A 17,704-nucleotide genomic window follows, 5' to 3' on the forward strand; every position below is an offset into this window, starting at 1 on the left:
GGAGAGGGCTTATTTTCAGGGGAGGTCTTATTTTAGCGCATGCGCTCAAAAGCCCGATTGGGCTTATTATCCGGGGAGGTCTTATTTTCGGGGGAAACAAGAGTTACTAAGCCCCTTCCTAGTCCCATCGCCGGCCTCCCCAAAAACGCCCCTGGGGGCTCAATCCTGAAGGGTTTGCAACCCCTCCTCTTCTTTCCCGCGGGCTGGTGACGCGAGCCTCTGCTTTCCGCGACCGCTGCTAGTTAAGCTACACAGCTGGGCATAAATTGTACGGGTGGCTATTAATAATAAATAAAGGACTACATCTTGCTAATATCACCTGCATCAGAGTCCCGCTACTAAATATTGATAAGGAAAACGCACATTTAAATACTGTTTGCAGTGCGCAAGGCAGGGAACAAGGGATGGCGACGGGCCCGTTAATTAGACAGGTACATCTGCTTAATTAATTTAGCCGTAAAGCCTGGCTCTTCCCCCCTCCCTCCCTCCCCTTCCTTTCATCTATATGCGCCCCACAATATTAGTTCCACTCAGCTGAACCTCCCGGCCTCATTGAAATGCAGCCGGCGCCGTCTTTCCGCCAAGTTTCGGGTCAACGGTTGACCCCCCAAGGGCGGCCGCTCATCCTGAAGGGTAGGCCGTCTGGGTTAGGAGACCATGCTAATACTTGTGTAGGACTCTCCCTCGGAAAGCGCTAAAACAATTGACATTCATTTAATTACCGGGGAATGCTTACGAGGCCTTTCGCATCCCCTTTTGCAGTTGAGAGAGAGAGAGAGAGAGAGACGCGCGCACCCACGTTAGCAAAGGTTCAGCGGGCAAGAAAAAGGAATTAGGTTTTTATAATTGGACAACGACCTTTCCCAACCAATTTGGGACCCGCGACAGATTTGATTAGCATCTGATTGCAGCTAAGTAAGCGCCGGCCAAGGAGATCAGGAGAATGAGCAGGAGGGGGCCACCGTGATGAATGTTTTTGATTCCCGTCCCCGACCCCCTTCTTGCCTTTTTTTCCTTCGCTTCCAAAGTGGAATTTCCTAATTTTTTGAGAATTGGTACTCCCCACCGTCCCAATCCTGGGGGCGCGTTGGGGAGGGGAACAAAGCATCTTAGCGGACACCCCCCCCCGTGAGTTTTGGGGAGGAGGATGGGTTTGAGTGGGTCTCTCTGGGGTCTGCAGGTAGCTTAATTACACCCCAGAGTTCTGGCCCCTAAGCGAGACACTGGTTGAGCGAGTTTTGCTCCGTTTTACGGACTTTCTCGCCACTGGTGGCTATGCGAATCACTGCAGTCGGTAAGTGAGTAACATGGTTGTTGAGTGAATCTGGCTTTCCCATTCGCTTTGCTCGTCACAAGGTGGCAAAAGGGGATGACATGACTCCCCCCCCCCCTCCCGGGACATCGCAACCGTCATAAATACGAGTCAGTTGCCAAGCGCCTGAATTTTGATTGTGGGGATGTGGGGACGTAAGTGTGAGGACCGATGGTTATTTTTTCCCCCAGTGCTTTTTGGAGTTTCAGACAGTCACTAAATGAAGAGTTGTAAGTTGAGGACGACCTGTAAAGTTGAAAGGGAAAAACCACGGGAGATGAAAATTACCATTGAAAAGCACCCCAACTAATAAGGAAAATCCAAGCAATAAAGCAGGAAAACCACTGAAAAAAGGGTTTTATTCATTTTTCCTGCTTGGAAAGAGTCAAAACTCCTCAGCGATTGCCGTACCTGAGGCCACCGCCTACACAACAAACATACAAGACATCCCACCCCTTTGTGGTGATCGCACAACAGGAGAGTCGACGTTTCGTTAACGCACGCACACCGGCAAAGTTGCGTGCTGCTTTATTTACCAACGGCTTCACGTCACAGTGGCTGCGACAGTAGACAAAACACATTTTCAAATTATTACACACACACACACACACAGAGAGAGAAAGAAACAGACAAACACACACACTTATAGTCAAGTATCATCTTGAAGGGAGTTTTTTTTTTAACACTGCTTTTGATTTGGGTGTTTCTTCACAACAGATTTTAATTTCCTGCCTTTGCTTTTCAAGCAACAGACCCCTAAAAAAACAAAACAAAACCCTCAACTAGTGTCAGGAACCGTGCGAAAATATGCTTTCTTCCTTTTTAAAAAAAAATTAAAAGAAACCCCCCCCCCGTCCCCCGAATTGCTCAAATCAAAAGCTCGCAACAGGCCTGAGCTGGTGAGAATTTCCTAAGCATGGGTGTGCGTGTGTCTTTGTATTCTCACGAATGCACGGCGCGATAAACCGCGATTAACCAAGGACCATTTTGAGAAGCGACGGTGGAAAAATGACGGACCGCAGCCGAGGAAATTGAAAGTCGAAACGCAGCTGCTTTAAAAAATATTACAATCACACGCAATTGGCTTCTTTAAAATAACGGTTGGGAGGGTATTTAGCTGCCTGGAAGTTTTTCGAAGGAGGCCTCGCGCAGGTTTGCTCATCTTTCTTTGCTGACTACAGGCATGCAAGGTCTTCCTCCCCTGTGAAACAGTTCCAAAAACCCATTCGTTATCTCTAATAATTTAACTCTCTCCAGTTTCAGTAAGTGCCACCGTTCGTTAGGCCCAAATGAAGGGAAGTAACAGAGTCCATGTTGCACTGTGACCGTCAAGAAGAACCTACTCGGTTGGACGCTGGTAGCATTGCTCCGATCATGGCATCTCTCTTGGTGGAACAAGACAATCCTTGATTCCAGAACTTCATGGTCAAAAAAGCCCACCAAAGGGCAACCTTAAATGTGACGAGTCCAGAAGCATCTCAAACAACAGTGGTGATGGGATTTAAGGAAAGACCTTTGCGTTTCCCGGCTTCTCTAGTTTAAATTTGCAGATTTTTCAAGTCGGAGCGAGCTTTCGTGCAGATCCTCCCCGGGGGTGATTGCTTTGGCCACTAGAGACTACTGCTGCAAACTCGTCGTCTTGAGTCATTCCCTAGAAAACGGGCGAGTCACAGAAAATGCAGGGCCCCTGCAGTAATCTCTTGATCCATTCAGGATCTGAAAATAAGAACAGATGTGGTTGAAGGACGAAAGGAAGGGGGAGAGGAAAAAAAGGAAAAAAGATACTTGAGATGCACCAGGTGTTAAGAGCAAACTGTCCTTAAGGTTTCAGCGATTGTGTGCTTCTGCAGTAAACAGAAAGTTAAAAATAACGATCTTTGGAAAGCTAAATGGAGTATATTGTATATTCTTTAGTTGTTATAGAAAAAATATAAGAGGGGAAAAACAGGGTCTCCAGGGGATAGAGGTGCACTGTAATATTTTCCTCTTTCTTTCTTTCTTTCTTTCTTTCTTTCTTTCTTTCTTTCTTTCTTTCTTTCTTTCTTTCTTTTTCTTTCTTCCTTCCTTCCTTCCTTCCTTCCTTCTTCTTTCTTTCTCTCTCTCTCTTTCTTTCTCTTTCTCTCTCTCTCTCTCTCTCTTTCCTTACTTTCTTGTATTTAGATGTATATGTATATCAGTGGTGGGTTTCAAATTTTTTTAGAACCTCTTCTGTAGGTGTGGCCTGCTTTGTGGAAGTGGCTTGCCGGCCACGTGACTGGGTGCGCTATGCAAAATGTGGTGAAACTCACTTAACAACGCTCTTGCTTAGCAACCAAAATGTTGGCTCAGAAACTCTGGCATTTGAAGCACGCAAGTCTTAAAGCTGTCAAGTTATAAGACCCTTGTACCCCTAACCCTTTAGGAAAAAAAAACCCCAGGGGTGTTCAAACTTGACAGCTTTAAGACTTGTGGATTTCAATTCCCAGAATTCCTCCTCTAGTCATGTTGGCTCAGGAACTCTTGGCATTGAAGAGTGCAAGTCTTAAAGCTGTCAAGTTACAAGACCCCCGCACTCCTAACCTTTTAGGAAAACAAACCCCAGGGGTGTTCAAACTTGACAGCTTTAAGACTTGTGGACTTCAACTCCCAGAATTCCTCCTCTCGCTCTTCATCTTGATGATGAGCGGACAGGGGTGGTGGTGGTGGAAGCAGTTCTAAAAGGCACTGTAGATTTGTGGAACCTCTTCTATAGAAGAGGTTAGAACTGGCAGGAATCCACCCCTGATGTATATGTTTGCATTAAAAAAACCAATAATAATGAAAAAGAAAACTCACCTTCTGAAGTGGAGTGGCGAGCAATGCTATCCTGGAGTAAACATCTCCTGTAAACTAAACTCTGACAGGCCCGGTAGGTTAAATAGCACCTGAAGCGAAAGAATGATAAGCGAAAGTAATGATAATGGGCTCAGTTCACACAACCGAGCTTAAACTTGTTCACCTGTTCTCTAACCTGCGCCAATACATTGAATTGGGACACTAATCAAAACGAGTGGGGTTTGCCCCAGTAGCTGAGCAATGGGGAAAACAAAATCTAATCCAGGTTGAGATGTGTGTTCTAAATGTCCAGGTGAAAATGCCTACCCGACTCCGTTGTTACAGCCTCAAACCCTCACAGCTTCAATGTCTAACTGTGGATCTCACCCCATTCCTAAGAAATCCGTAAAGGGGGCTTGCATAAGCCCCCCAGCGTGCTTTCCATCCCTGTCCTATTGTCCCCATTGATCTGTATTTACTTCCTTTGTTCATGTTTATGTTCACACCTATACTTGTTACGTTGTACATGATTGACAAATAAATAAACAAACTGTCACATCCCTTAGCAACATCCATGACAAAAAATAATAATATTTTTAGGCCTGGGTTCATATCATGTGGGAAGGACAGCTGATTGTCACGTGCACATGTGGGCCAGAAACCCAGAAGACAAACAGGCAAGGCCCGCGTGCCGGGCGACATGGCTTCGTGTGCCATAGCTTCGCCATCCTGGTTCTATGCTAAAAGTATTTTCTTACCTAATGAGAGCGTTTTGTCCGACGTGGAAATTAAATTGGGGAAGGAGTTTCTTCGAGAAGGGAAACATTTTCCAAGGGGAAACGATAACACTAACCACCAAGAAAGTCCAGCTTAGCTGAGCCTCTTATTTAGACATCGTTAAGTTCGAAGGGGTGGGGAGTGGAAGAAACGTCCCAGCGAACATTAAACGTACCTGAGCCAAATGTGTCCGTTGGAGCAAACGGCCCGCTTGGGGTCTGTAAAGGGAAGGATCTCGTCACAGAAACTGCAGCGTTCCGGGAAAGTCTGCTTGTTCATTTTCTTTAAAATATGCCCAATCAGCACCTAGGAGAACAGGAGAGACAGCAGCAGAAGGATGGGTTTATAAAGAGCAGGGATACCTTTCCTCCCCCACCCCAACCCAAAATCTGCTTAAAATGGAATTTAAGCTGATAAGAAGGGAAGGGGGGGGGGGAAACTCCCAAAGGTGCAGGTAATCCTTGAATTAAGGTAAAGGTCCCCCTCGGGCATATGTGCTACTCATTCCTGACTCTAGGGGGCGGTGCTTATCTCCATTTCAAAGCCAAAGAGCCAGCGCTGTCCGAAGACGTCTCCAAGGTCATGTGGCCAGCATGACTCAACGCTGAAGGCGCACGGAACGCTGTTCCCTCCCCACCAAAGGTGGTGCCTGTTTTTCTACTGGCATTGTTTAAACGTGCTTTCGAACTGCTAGGTTGGCAGAAGCTGGGGCAAGTCACGGGAGCTCACTCCGTTACGCGGCGCTAGGGATTCGAACCGCCTAACTGCCGATCTTTCTGATCGACAAGCTCAGCGTCTTAAGCCACTGAGCCATTGCGTCCCTAATAATATCCTTGAATAACAGACTGCAACCGAGCCCCAAATTTCCACTGCTAAACAAGACAGCTGTCAATTGTTATGTTTTGCCCCATTTTATGACTTTAAAGCCATTACAGCGTATGGAAAACCACGAGCCACTCAGGATATTTATACACCCCAAGTATCTTCAAGGTGCCCCTCACCCGCGCTGTCCTGTCCTCTTGGTTTTTATCGGAGGTCAAGAAATCGCAGACGCCCCTAGTGGGAATGCTGGTGTTCTCCGTAATCCACGTATGGAGGTAGACCTCGCCCAACACCTGCTTCATATGTTCTCGGGTCAGATGCATTTCGACCTCTTCCATCTGGGCCTGGATCTCCAGCATTTTCTCTCCCGTCGACTGCTCCTGGGCCCCACCAGTTGAGGGGGCCGGCTGAGAGTCCTGGTCTTTGTGGGCCTCACTCGGTGGGCCCTGCCCGGCCTGCTCTGAAGGCTGCTCCTCGCTGCCGCCTGTCTCGGAGGAATCGACTATGAAGACCTTGGTGTCCTCTTGCATGGGCCTCCACAGGGCCTCCGAAGGCGGGGTCTGCAGCGACTGCAACAAAATCCGCAGGAGGAAGAGCTTGAAGCGCCAGAAGTACGCGGAGCCCAAACGCTCGATCTTCTGATCCAGGGCTTCCTGCAGAAAGCGTGGGATCTGCTTCTCCTTCATGATCTTCCAACGCACCAGATCGGTCAGGTCGACCTGCCGGTAAAGGTTCTGGACGGATGATTCCAGCAACTGGGCGGCGGCTTCCTCGCACGTCTTCAGGGTGACGAACTGCACCTGGTAGGTTTTGGCGGTGGGGTGGAGCCCGTTGGCCATGCCCTTGGTGGTGATGACGGCCAGGTAGGCGCCGCAGGGGCTGACGGCGATGCCGTGGCTGCGGATGGAGCCCAGCACGTCTGACAGCTTGATCAGCTGGTGCTCGAACCGGAGGGCGATGTTGGTGAAGATGGGAATCAGCTGCCTGACCTTCCCGTCCACGGAGCAGGTGTAGACGGTGCCGTTCTGCTTGTCGGCAGTCATGGAGACGATGGGCAAAGAGTGGAGCCCGGTCACGTGGGAGTTGTGGACGTTCAAGCCCGCTTTGGATATCAAGAGGAGGCACCAAAAGAGGTAGCAGCCCCTCGCCGCCACCACTAAGCTGCAGCTACATTTCTGGTAGGGGTGATACAGAGGGATGTTTTTGATATTTTGCACGGGCAAGTGGTCCACCTCCTGCCACAAGACCACCGGCTGTCTCAAGGTGAAGTAGCCTTTGACGGCTTTGAGGTTGACCGGGAGGATCTTCACCGGGCCGAAAGCGCTGCCCACGATCAGCCCGCTCATCTTCCTGTTGCTATGCTCGTATTCCCACCAGGCCAAGACGCTGGGGGAAGAGATGCCCGACTCGATGGTGTTACAAGACGAGATGGATTCCTTGCCGAGGAACGGAAGCTGGCACTGCCACACGGCGATGTTCCCGTTTTCAAAGATGACAGCCAAAAGGACGCTGCTGACGTCCCGGCACTCGTTGTTGTGCTTCACCTGTTGGACGGTGCAAATGCCGGACCACTCCATGCGGACCGGAGTCTGCATGCTATGCCTCCTCTGGAATTCAGCGAAGTCGCCCACGTCTCCTTGCGTGGGGGGCTCCTGCGTCTTGCAAAGTTTGTAGCTGTTTTCGTACAGGCACTCTCCGTAGAGTTCGGTCAAGTCGACTAACTGCACCCACTGGAGCCTGTTCAGGTTAGCGTGGATGGTCAGCCTATTGTCCATGGTCAAGGCGGCTAAGAGGCACCGGCCGTTGGCGTCGCAACCCAGCGGAGACCAGCTGCAGTATCTGAAGCCTCGCATTGAGGACAGCGACTTCCCTTCGGGGTTGAAGACTCTGTCTAAGGTGAACGTCTGGCTGACGACCGGATCGTGGGAATTCGCAAACTTGTGTTTGCATTCAGCGGCTTCCCTTTTGGTACCGACCTGTCAGAGAGGGAGGACAGGTTTTACAATGCATTCACAACGATAAAAGCTTCCCCCCACCCCCACCCAGCATGTGACTTGCTAAGCATTGATTGCAGTACATGATGAAGCGAGGAGTCTGAAACACTAAAAAGACAACAACATCTAAGTACTAATTTATTTATAAGACGTGGCGGACAAGCTCAACCACAGTTGGAACTCAGAAACCGTAGGCATCCTAGATCAGGGGTCACCAACTGGTGGTCCGTGGACCACTGGTGGTGCATAAAAAAACTTTGGTGGTCCGCAGAAAAAATATTCACTCTTTTTATATTGCACTAAATACTATCTTTTTAAAAAATTCATATTCGTGATCCACAGGATTTAATTATGAATTTAGTGGTCCCTGAGGTCCGAAAGGTTGGACACCCCTATTCTAAATCAAACCCAAACCGACAAAGAGAATTCCTCGAAGCCTGGCAATCAGACAAATCAGCCATCCACCGGCACATCAACGCACCACTCAAAAGTTACAGCCAAAAACACCAAAAGGAAACAAAAAGACCAAACCACTTCCTCACCAGGAGCCAACACTCAGATGGACAGAGATAAACACCAAGATTAACACTAGGCCAGCAATCAAGAAGGAATCAATAACCCAATCAAGAAAAGAAAGGAAGTAGAAAAGGAGGAGGAAGAGAAGGAAGAAGAGAAGGAGAAGAGAAGGAAAGGAAGGAAGAAGAGAAGAGAAGAAAAAGCGAAGGAGAGGAGAAGGAAGAGGAGGAAAGAAAAAGGAAGAAAGGAGAAGGAAAGAAGAAAAGGAAGGTGAAGGAGGAGGAAGAGAAGGAAAGGAAGGAAGAAGAGAAGGAGGAGAGGAGAAGGAAGAGGAGGAAAGGAGAAGGAAAGAAAGGAAGAAGAAAAGGAGAAGCCCACCAAGGCCTTCCCTCCACCCAGTGGCGGGGAGTTCCCCGGGGGGGATCCCAACCTTCAGCTGACAGGTGGCGTTGGGGGCCGGCACCGCCGTGCGATGGATGACGAGGTCGCCGCCGCCGCCGCCCCGGATGTCGCTCAGCTGCTCCAGGACGGCCACGCTGCGGGCGGTGCTGACCGACAGCCGGTGGTCCTCGGACCAGGCCAGGGGCTCCGATCCGCTCACGCCGTGCTGCAGCCGCACCGCCGGTTCGCGCCGCATCGCCGTCACCCGGAACCCGGCATGCCGGCTCCTGCTGGGGCCTGCCCTGTCCTCCGACGCCGCCTCGCCCTCTTTCCCCGGCTCTTCGGCCCCGTCGGACGGCGATGGGGATGCGGCCGTCCCGTCCCCCGGGCTCTGCTCTTCCGCAGCGGCCGCCGCCATCTTGCCGCCGGCTAGCAGCGCGCATGCGCCGCGCGCGACCCCCTCGAGAAAGGACCTCCGCGGGAGAGGCGGGAAAAAAAGTTCCCTAAGTGTGTCTATCTCACTGCCTGCGTGAAAAGCAAGAGTGCACCTCTAATTTTCAAACCCCATCAGACTCCTGTTGCAGAAAACGCCCCTGATATTGCTGGGAGAGAATAAAAGGGAGCACCAGAGGGGGGGATTTGGGGGGGAAGGATGGGACTCCTTCCTTCCCCTTTCCACCTCATTCAAAGTAGGTTGGTTTGAGTTTATTGTAGTAAGGCAATTCACTAGCCACCTATACGGGGGGGGTCCTTTCCCAGGGAAATATTCCCACGTGATTGCAGGCATGGACTGACTGCAAGTTTGCAAATCAGAGATTATTAACGTTATTATTATTTAAAATCATATTTTTCAGTTGCATTCATTCCTGGCTTTGCGTCCATTCCTGGCTTTGCTGCGGCCGCTCTCCCGTTGGAAGCCTCTCGGCAAACTTGGAAATCGAACCTCCTCACGCAGGAATAGTCTACCCGGAGCTAGACTCGCCTAGCTAGCATGGCTTCAGACGAAGGATTGCTTATTAACGTCAGCACGTTGCCTCTGCCCAGGCCCCACCGCCGCCCCCCTGCAGGACAGAGACCCCTCAACCCACAATGGGGCCGAGGGAAAAAGGTAGGCTCATTGGAACTGGCATGGGGGGGGGGTATGTGGGCGGGCGAAGGAAGAGCCTTCAGAAGTCATGGGGGCTCCATTCCTGGAGATTTTTAAGAAGACACTGGACAGTCACTTGCCTGGAATGGTACAGGGTCTCCTGCTTGAGCAGGGGGCTGGGCTAGATGACCTCCAAGGTCCCTTCCAGCTCTATTCCGATTCTGAAAACGGTTTTATAGAGAAGGGATGCATTGCAACTGGACATCTGAAGAACAGTTGCAGGAACTAGGTATGTTTAGTTTAAGAGAAAGAAGGACTAGGGGGGACATGATAGCAGTGTTCCAATATCTCAGGGGTTGCCTCAGAGGAGGGAGTCCAACTATTCTCCAAAGCACCTGAGGGTAGAACAAGAAGCAATGGGTGGAAACTAATCAAGGAGAGAAGCTACTTAGAACTGAGGAGAAATTTCCTGACAGTGAGAACAATGAATCAGTGGAACAGAAGTTGCCTCCAGAAGTTGTGAATGCCCCAACACTGGAAGTCTTTAAGAAGATGTTGGATAGCCATCTGTCTGAAACGGTATAGGGTTTCTTGCCTAGGCAGGGGGTTGGACTAGAAGACCTCCAAGGTCCCTTCCAACTCTGCTATTGTATTATTGTATTATCTGGACAGGTCCCTTGTCTGAAATGGTATGAGGTCTCCTGCTTGAGCAGGGGGCTGGACTAGAAGACCTCCAAGGTCCCTTCCAGCTCTATTCTGATTTTTTAGCGCTCAGCCTTCCTTGTGGTCCAACTTTCACAGATGTACATCGCAACTGGGAAAACCATTGCCACTTTTTTTTCCTGTGACAGCCTCTCAAGTACTGGAACACAGCTATCCTATCCCCGCTACCCCCAATTGTTCTTTTCGATAGGGTAGACATACAATACAATACAATACAATGCAATACAATACAATACAATAGTAGAGTTGGAAGGGACCTTGGAGGTCTTCTAGTCCAACCCCCTGCCTAGGCAGGAAACCCTATACCGTTTCAGACAAATACCTCAACCATTCCTCAGTTGATTTAACCTCCAGACCCATGATTTCCCCAGTTGCTAGTTAGTGTATAAACCCATCTTTCTCTGGATGTATTCCCTTCATCTTTTTCTTTTCTTCTCTCAGGCCATGAAAAGAACATTAGAAGGTGTACAAGAAGCCACTCCCGTAAAAAAGCAGCGTGCTTCTCCGGTGCCCCAGACCAAAAAGCCATGGAAAAAAAACAAACGTCACAACAAAGGAACAGGGCCACCAGGATCATCTCCAGAAAAGCTTCCGTCTGAAACCAAAGAAGATGACTTCAACAAGAGACCCTTTGTGAAGACTTCCAGCCTCTTTAAAAACAATCCAGAAATCCCTGACATACAGAGGTTCGTAACTTCTCTTCACTAAATCGTATAAAAAGATGAATTGCAAACTCTATTATTTATCGGCTGCTGTGTTTCCGTAACTGTCATTTTGGATTTTGCTTCTGAAACTGTATGGTGGTGTCACGATTTGAAGTTCTGGGTTAATTGTTGACTGAAACAATTTTGTTTTTACGCCCAATTTTTGATGGGTGCCTTGCTTGATTTCCTCCTTTACCTAGAACGGCTGTGAAACAAGTTCAAGAGGAGATTTTCACCTCAGATTCCTTTGATCGACTGGATCTTCATCCTCACTTGGTAAGTTCTTTCATTTTGGGCAGGTGTGTTTGTGGGCCGGCAGGGAGGAGGTTTGGGGGGAACATGGGTCAGCCCTGGGGGCTGAGGAAAGCTCGGCGAGGGCTCTGCCTAATGTAACTATAGTCATAATACAACTCCCGCACTAACCCTTAAATATATATTTTTTTCTGTTATCAGACTTCAACACTAACCTCTTCTTTGAAACTATCAAGCATGACCAGGTAAAAGGATTGTATGTTTGTTTGGGGCATATGCATGCAAGAAATATATTCTAAGAAACAAATACCTGTATACATACATACAGATACCAGTCTCAGTTAAAGCCATTTTAGGTGGGTGTATATACATACTGTCAACCCTGAAACTGCACACACCAGAATGAAAAAAAGTCAGTCTCTTTCCCTCCTCCCCACCCCGTGTGTGTGTGTGTGTGTGTGCGCGCGCACAACTGTATATACAAACACACACACACTATGTATATATATGTATATGTATTTGTGTTACAACCCCTGGTATGCCCAAATATGGGAGGGAGCTCACTACTCCCCCTTTCTGTCCTTCGGCTCACTAAAGAAGACCATCCAGGCAGAAAACCATATTTTTATTTTTAATGTTGCCTTTGCTATGTTTGTGTTGTATTTGTGCTGATAAATAAATAAAGGGAGAGTAGTATAGATCTATTTCAAGCTATTTAGCTCTCATCAGCTAGCCATACCCTGGGTTCAAATCCCAGTAAGGGTATGGCTATTTAGCTCTCATCAGCTAGCCATACCCTGGGTTCAAATCCCAGGAAGGGTATGGCTAGCTGATGAGAGTTAAATAGCTTGAAATAGATCTATACTAGTCTCCCTATATTTATTTATCAGCACAAATACAACACAAATATATATATGCCTAAGCAGGGGGTTGGACTAGAAGTCCTCCAAGGTCCCTTTCAACAGTCTATTTTATTTATACTGTATACAGTATATACAATATATATTCTCAAATAAATCTTATTTTATGCTTGCATGGTTTTGTATATAAGCGCTCACCCAAGGATCAAATAAATCGTATCTACACAGAAAGACATAACAGAATCAATCAAAGCCATTTCAGTTACCAAATTGCCTACCGCGTGTCTGTGTTTGACCATCTACAGAAAAACTCAAAAAATCAATCCAGATAAAAAGCATCGCCAGCAATGAGTAACGTTGAAAAACCCACAGAGTGGAAATGACACAGGCTCCAAGGGCTTATTGGTGTGAAAGAGTTGCCTCGTTTCCCTTCTTGCTTTGCAATTTTTCACTTTATTTGGATGGTCTCGTTTTGTCTCTTCAACCCACCCAGCGTTCAGAAGGAGACCATTCCCACGTTGCTGCAAGGGAGGGACGCTCGGATCAGATCACAGACCGGCTCAGGTGAGGATTGAACTGCTCTCGTTAGAGAGCAGCTCACAACGCAGGGCTGAGTAGGATGGAGACGGTGCATCCTGGGGGTTTGAGAGGCCCTCCTGTGCTTAAGAGGGTCTCCGCCCCTATGTGGGACTGAGCCTGTTTGGGGGGCTTGGGGGGTTTCTTAAGAGATGAAATGGAGGCATTAAAGATCTCCAAAATTCTGCTGACGGATTACTTTTGTCAGAAATTATTTTTTGTCAGAATTTTTTTTCCTAACCAACCAACTTTCCTTCCTTCCCTCCCTCCCTCAAATCTCATTTCCTCTTCCCTCCCTCCCCTGATTCTCATTCCCATCTCCTTCCTTCCATCCTTCCTCCCTCCATCCCTCCCTTCCTCCCTCCCTCCCTCCCCGGATTCTTATTCCCATCTCCTTCCTTCCTTCCTTCCTTCCTTCCTTCCTTCCTTCCTTCCTTCCTTCCTCCCCCCCCGACTCTCATTCCCATCTCCTTCTTTCCCTCCCTTCCCCCTCCCTCTCCCTCCCCCCCTTCCTTCCTTTCTTCCCTTTCTCCCTCCCCCGATTCTCATTCCCATCTCCTTCCTCCCTCCCTCCCTCCCTCTCTTTCTCGTTACTCTCTTCAAGGAAAGACACTTGCATATAGCATCCCCCTCGTACAATCCTTGCAAAAACTGGAGCCCAAAATCAAGGTAAGCACAGACTTCCATTGCAGGAAAACTACTAAAGAGACTAAGGTGTGTGTGTGTGTGTGTGTGTATTTATTTATATTTCCTGTTTTTGAATCTACATATTCTGTAGTGTCCTTGGTACTCTGTTGTTTTCCTGCAGATATTTCATTACCCCACTAGGTAACATCATCATGCTGGAAGGGAGCGGGATCTACAGGGAGGAGGAGGAGGATTGTAGGGTCCTTAGTGCTCTCTAAAGTTGGTAGCTTCCTTGCAGACCTTATTCAACTAGGTAATATCAGGGCTAGTTAGCACTGTAGTAACTTTGATGATCCAATCTTTTTGGGCAATGAAACATCTGCCTGAAAACAATCCAGCACGGAGCTACTGTATATAAACAGGGAACAAGCCACACTCCCTAACACTGAGGATGTTACCTAATTGGGTCATGAAACGTCTGCAAGAAAAACATCCAAGCTTTGAGCGACTGTGTATAATAAACGGAGCAAACCACACTCACTGACACTGATGACGTTACCTAGTCTGGTCATGAAATGTCCGCAAGAAAACCACCAAGCTCCGAGAGCACCAAGGACCCCACAGTTCAACCTTGAGCTACAAATATTCTCTTCTGTTGGCGCCTAAATATTTGCCACCCTGTCTCCCTGTTGCTTTCTTTAGCGCAGTGATGGACCCTACGCCCTTATCCTGGTTCCAACCAGAGAGGTGAGTTTATTTGCCCAGCTTCCTAAATTTATTTTGATTTTGATTTGCTCATTTCACGTCCAGCAGCGCCTTTGAATATTTCAGAGTAGAATCGCTACTTAAAGTCAACCTGATTGATAGGCCTGCAGTTGAATAGACTAGAGCATAGAATAGAATAGAAAATATGGAATGGAATGGAGAAAGAAAATAGAATAGAAATTAGGAATGGAGTGGAATCAATAGACTAGGGTGGAATGGAATGGAATAGAATAGAAATTAGGAATGGAATACTAGGAAACAATATAAATCGTAAGGATACAAGCAACACAGTTACAGTCCTGCAGTCATAAGTGGGAGGAGATGAGTGATAGGAACGATGAGAAAACTAATAGTAATGCAGCCTTAGTACATAGTTTGACAGTGTTGAGGGAATTAATTGTTTAGGGAAACCGTTTTGAGGGTAGGAGTTGAAACAATTTATGTCCAGGATTGTTTTTTTAAAAAACGAATAGCTAGGGTTGTGGCAAAAGCTGATTTTTAGGGGACAAATCCTTAAAAGTTGGGTAATAAATGGTGCGAAGGGTGTGATTAAAATACTTCTTGTTTCTTCTTCTTTCTAGCTCGTTCTACAGAGTTTTAAAACCCTCCAGAAGCTCTTAAAGGTAAGCATGGATTGGAAAAGAGATGGAAGAAGACGGAATTCATGTCATTTTTATTGTCTCGGTCGAAATCAAAAGGGTTTTATGTAAGAGATCTCCCCCCCTCCCGCCCCTGAATCAACAAAAGATGGGTCTTGAGCTCGAGGAAAGAATTTGTATCTTTAAAAACAAATCCCCCCCCCCCTTTTAGGTAAAGGTTGATCATTTCCTTGGTTTTCATCCTCGTTGGAAGGAAACGTTTAAGACCAAGGTCTTAAAAGTGCATTATGAGACACCATTTTAAGCCCGGTTGGAATGTGGAGGAAGCATCACAAAATAGTGGCCCTCTTGGATGCGGCCCCTGGCCAGATGTTTCTGCCAGAGAAAACAAAACAACAATAACAACAACGGTTACTAAACAGGCTTATCGTATTTTTCAGAGCATAATACGCACCTTCTCCCCCCCCCCCCCCAAAAAAAAAAAGACTGTGGAAATCTGGGTGCGTCTTATAAACTGAATACAGCATTTTTTTTCCCTCTTAAAACCTTGCCACCTTCGCAAAAATGGACATGCAGAGGGTTTGAGAGGCCTGCAAAGTGCTCCTGGGGGCTGGGGAGGGCAAAAACAAGTGGAAATGGGCCATTTTATGCCCCGTCCCAGCCCCCAGGGGCACTCTACAAGCCTCCCAAAGGCTATGCCTGCCCCCCCCCCCCTTTTGGTGCAAAAAATGGGCCGGTTTTAGCGAAAAATGGCTTGCTTTTTGCCCATTCCCCAGCCCCCAGGAGCACTTTGCTGGTCTCTCAAACAAAAAATGAGGCGTGCAGAGTGCAAAAGCTTTTTTAAAAAAATTTATCTCTTCAAAATCTTGGTGCATCTTATACTCTGGTGCGTCTTATAGTCTGAAAATACGGTAATTCCTCTCTCTCCCCCCCCCCCCCAATTCTAAAGTCTCACTCTCTCTATTTCCTGTACTTTTTAGCCCTTTACCTGGATTGTGCCTGGAGTCTTGATGGGGGGTGAAAAGAAGAAATCGGAAAAAGCCAGGTAAGGGCTGGGGGAAGCATCTCAAGCGTAAGGGGCCTTCCCTGGTTTTTTGGGAAAATAAAACCTCCTTTCTCTCTTCTCTCTCCTTTTCTTCCTCCCTCTCTCCTTCCCTTTCCCTTTCTTTCCTTTTTCTTTTCTTCTTTCTTTCCTTCCTCCCTTCTCATTCCTGTTGCCTTCCCTCAATGCATCCATCCATCCATCCCATTCCAATCCTCCCTCCCTCCCTTCTCCTTTTATCTTCTTTTGTACTTTCCTTCCCTTTTAATCTTCTTCCCTTCCTCCCTCCTTCCCTGCTTTGCATTCCCATCTCCTTCCTTCCACCTCTCTCTCCGTCCTGCCCTTCTTCCCTTCATTCCTTCTCACTCCTGTCTCCTCCCTCCCCTTTTATCTTCTTTTCTCCTTTCCTTCCCTTTTAATCTTCCTTTCTCCTTCCTTCCCTCCCTCCCTCCCTCCCTTCTCATTCCTGTTGCCTTCCCTCCATTCATTCATCTATGCATCCTTCCCATGCCACTCTCCTCCCTCCCTCCCTTCTCCTTTTATCTTCTTTTGTACTTTCCTTCCCTTTTAATCTTCTTCCTCCTTCCTTCCTTCCTTCCTTCCTTCCTTCCTTCCTTCCTTGCTTCCCTGCTTCTCATTCCCATCTCCTTCCTTCTGCCTCCCTTTCCTCCCTCCCTTCTTCTTTCCTTCTCATTCCTGTCTCCTCCCTCCCTCCTTCCCCTTTTATCTTCTTTTCTACTTTCCTTCCTTTTTAATCTTCTTCCTCCCTCCCTCCTTCCTTCCTTCCTTCCCTGCTTCTCATTCCCATCTCCTTCCTTCCTTCCTTCTGCCTTTCTTTCCTCCCTTTTTTCCTTCTTCTCATTCCTGTCTCCTCCCTCCCTCCTTCCCCTTTTATCTTCTTTTGTACTTTCCTTCCCTTTTAATCTTCTTCCTCCCTCCCTCCTTCCTTCCTTCCCTGCTTCTCATTCCCATCTCCTTCCTTCCTTCTACCTCTTTCTTCCCTCCTTTCTTTCCTTCCTTTCATTCCTGTCTCCTTCCCCTTTTATCTTCTTTTGCTCTTTCCTTCCCTTTTAATCTTCTTCCTCCCTCCCATTCTCCTTCCTTCCTTCAGATTACGCAAAGGAATAAATATCCTTGTGGCAACTCCAGGGCGGCTGGTGGATCACATCAAATCTACCCAGTGCATTCACTTCCGTTGCATCCGATGGCTGATTCTGGATGAAGCTGACAGGTAGGAAGATAGAAAGATCTGCTCAAGGGAGAGAGGTGGGACTTCCTCTCTGCAACCATAAAGTGCGAGGCCAGTCACATTTTTCACCGCCGTTGCAACTGTGAACAGTCACTAAACGAATGGTTATAAGTCAAGGACGACCTGAACTTTCTATCTGCTTGCAAGTGGGTATACACATGTTATACCTCTCCGTCCGTCTGTCTATAGTAATAAAAGGAAATGAGAGAGAAAGCAAATTTAGTAAGCTTTAGAGTACTAAACATTGAGAGTTTTTCATTTCATGATTTTCATTATTTGTTTTAATTGAAAGGAAAATTAAGTGAATGAAAGCACGGGCAAATGAAGTCTCTAAAAATCTTTTTTTCCCTTCCAAAGTTGTTCATTGTATTCCATAAACACAGTGGGTGTAAGGTGTTTCTCTCTTTTTTTAAAATAAATTTTTTGTTTTTATTTTTCCCAATATAAACACACATATTTTATGGACAGTACATTGACTGAGTTAAATACTTTTTTAAACCACATAAATAATAGTAATACCAATAAGTTTGTGTACTTCAGATCTTCCAACTTCAACAATATTGGTCTCTCCCCATAATCCTTTTATCGTTTTTCCAATAGTTCATTTAAACATAAATAACATTTC

The 17,704-nt window shown here is 47.2% G+C and overlaps 2 protein-coding genes across 2 annotated transcripts in view; one reads left to right on the plus strand and one right to left on the minus strand.

The window, feature by feature from the left end:
* Nucleotides 1-2,149: 2,149 nt before the first annotated feature.
* GTF3C4 (general transcription factor IIIC subunit 4) lies at nt 2,150-9,062 on the minus strand. Its single transcript, XM_081967240.1, has 5 exons — nt 8,645-9,062; nt 5,884-7,680; nt 5,058-5,188; nt 4,127-4,215; nt 2,150-3,028 (listed from the first exon to the last, which is right to left on the minus strand). Exons 1-5 carry the CDS (start codon nt 9,011-9,013, stop codon nt 2,964-2,966), a joined length of 2,451 nt encoding a protein of 816 aa, XP_081823366.1. The 5' UTR covers nt 9,014-9,062; the 3' UTR covers nt 2,150-2,963.
* Nucleotides 9,063-9,359: 297 nt separating this feature from the next.
* The window catches only part of DDX31 (DEAD-box helicase 31), a gene marked incomplete at its 3' end in the record, with an annotated part of 32,892 nt that continues 24,547 nt past the window's right edge, over nt 9,360-17,704 (plus strand). Inside the window, exons 1-10 of the mRNA XM_081967095.1 lie at nt 9,360-9,703; nt 10,847-11,091; nt 11,310-11,385; nt 11,563-11,606; nt 12,715-12,785; nt 13,402-13,466; nt 14,127-14,171; nt 14,771-14,812; nt 15,769-15,833; nt 16,942-17,061. Of these exons, the coding sequence (XP_081823221.1) occupies nt 9,587-9,703; nt 10,847-11,091; nt 11,310-11,385; nt 11,563-11,606; nt 12,715-12,785; nt 13,402-13,466; nt 14,127-14,171; nt 14,771-14,812; nt 15,769-15,833; nt 16,942-17,061 (890 nt within the window). The 5' untranslated portion in view covers nt 9,360-9,586. The remainder of the gene's footprint in view (nt 9,704-10,846; nt 11,092-11,309; nt 11,386-11,562; nt 11,607-12,714; nt 12,786-13,401; nt 13,467-14,126; nt 14,172-14,770; nt 14,813-15,768; nt 15,834-16,941; nt 17,062-17,704) is intronic.

The sequence above is a fragment of the Natrix helvetica genome, assembly GCF_964273705.1.
Source record: "Natrix helvetica genome assembly, chromosome: 15".
Taxonomy (NCBI): Eukaryota; Metazoa; Chordata; class Lepidosauria; order Squamata; family Natricidae; genus Natrix; species Natrix helvetica.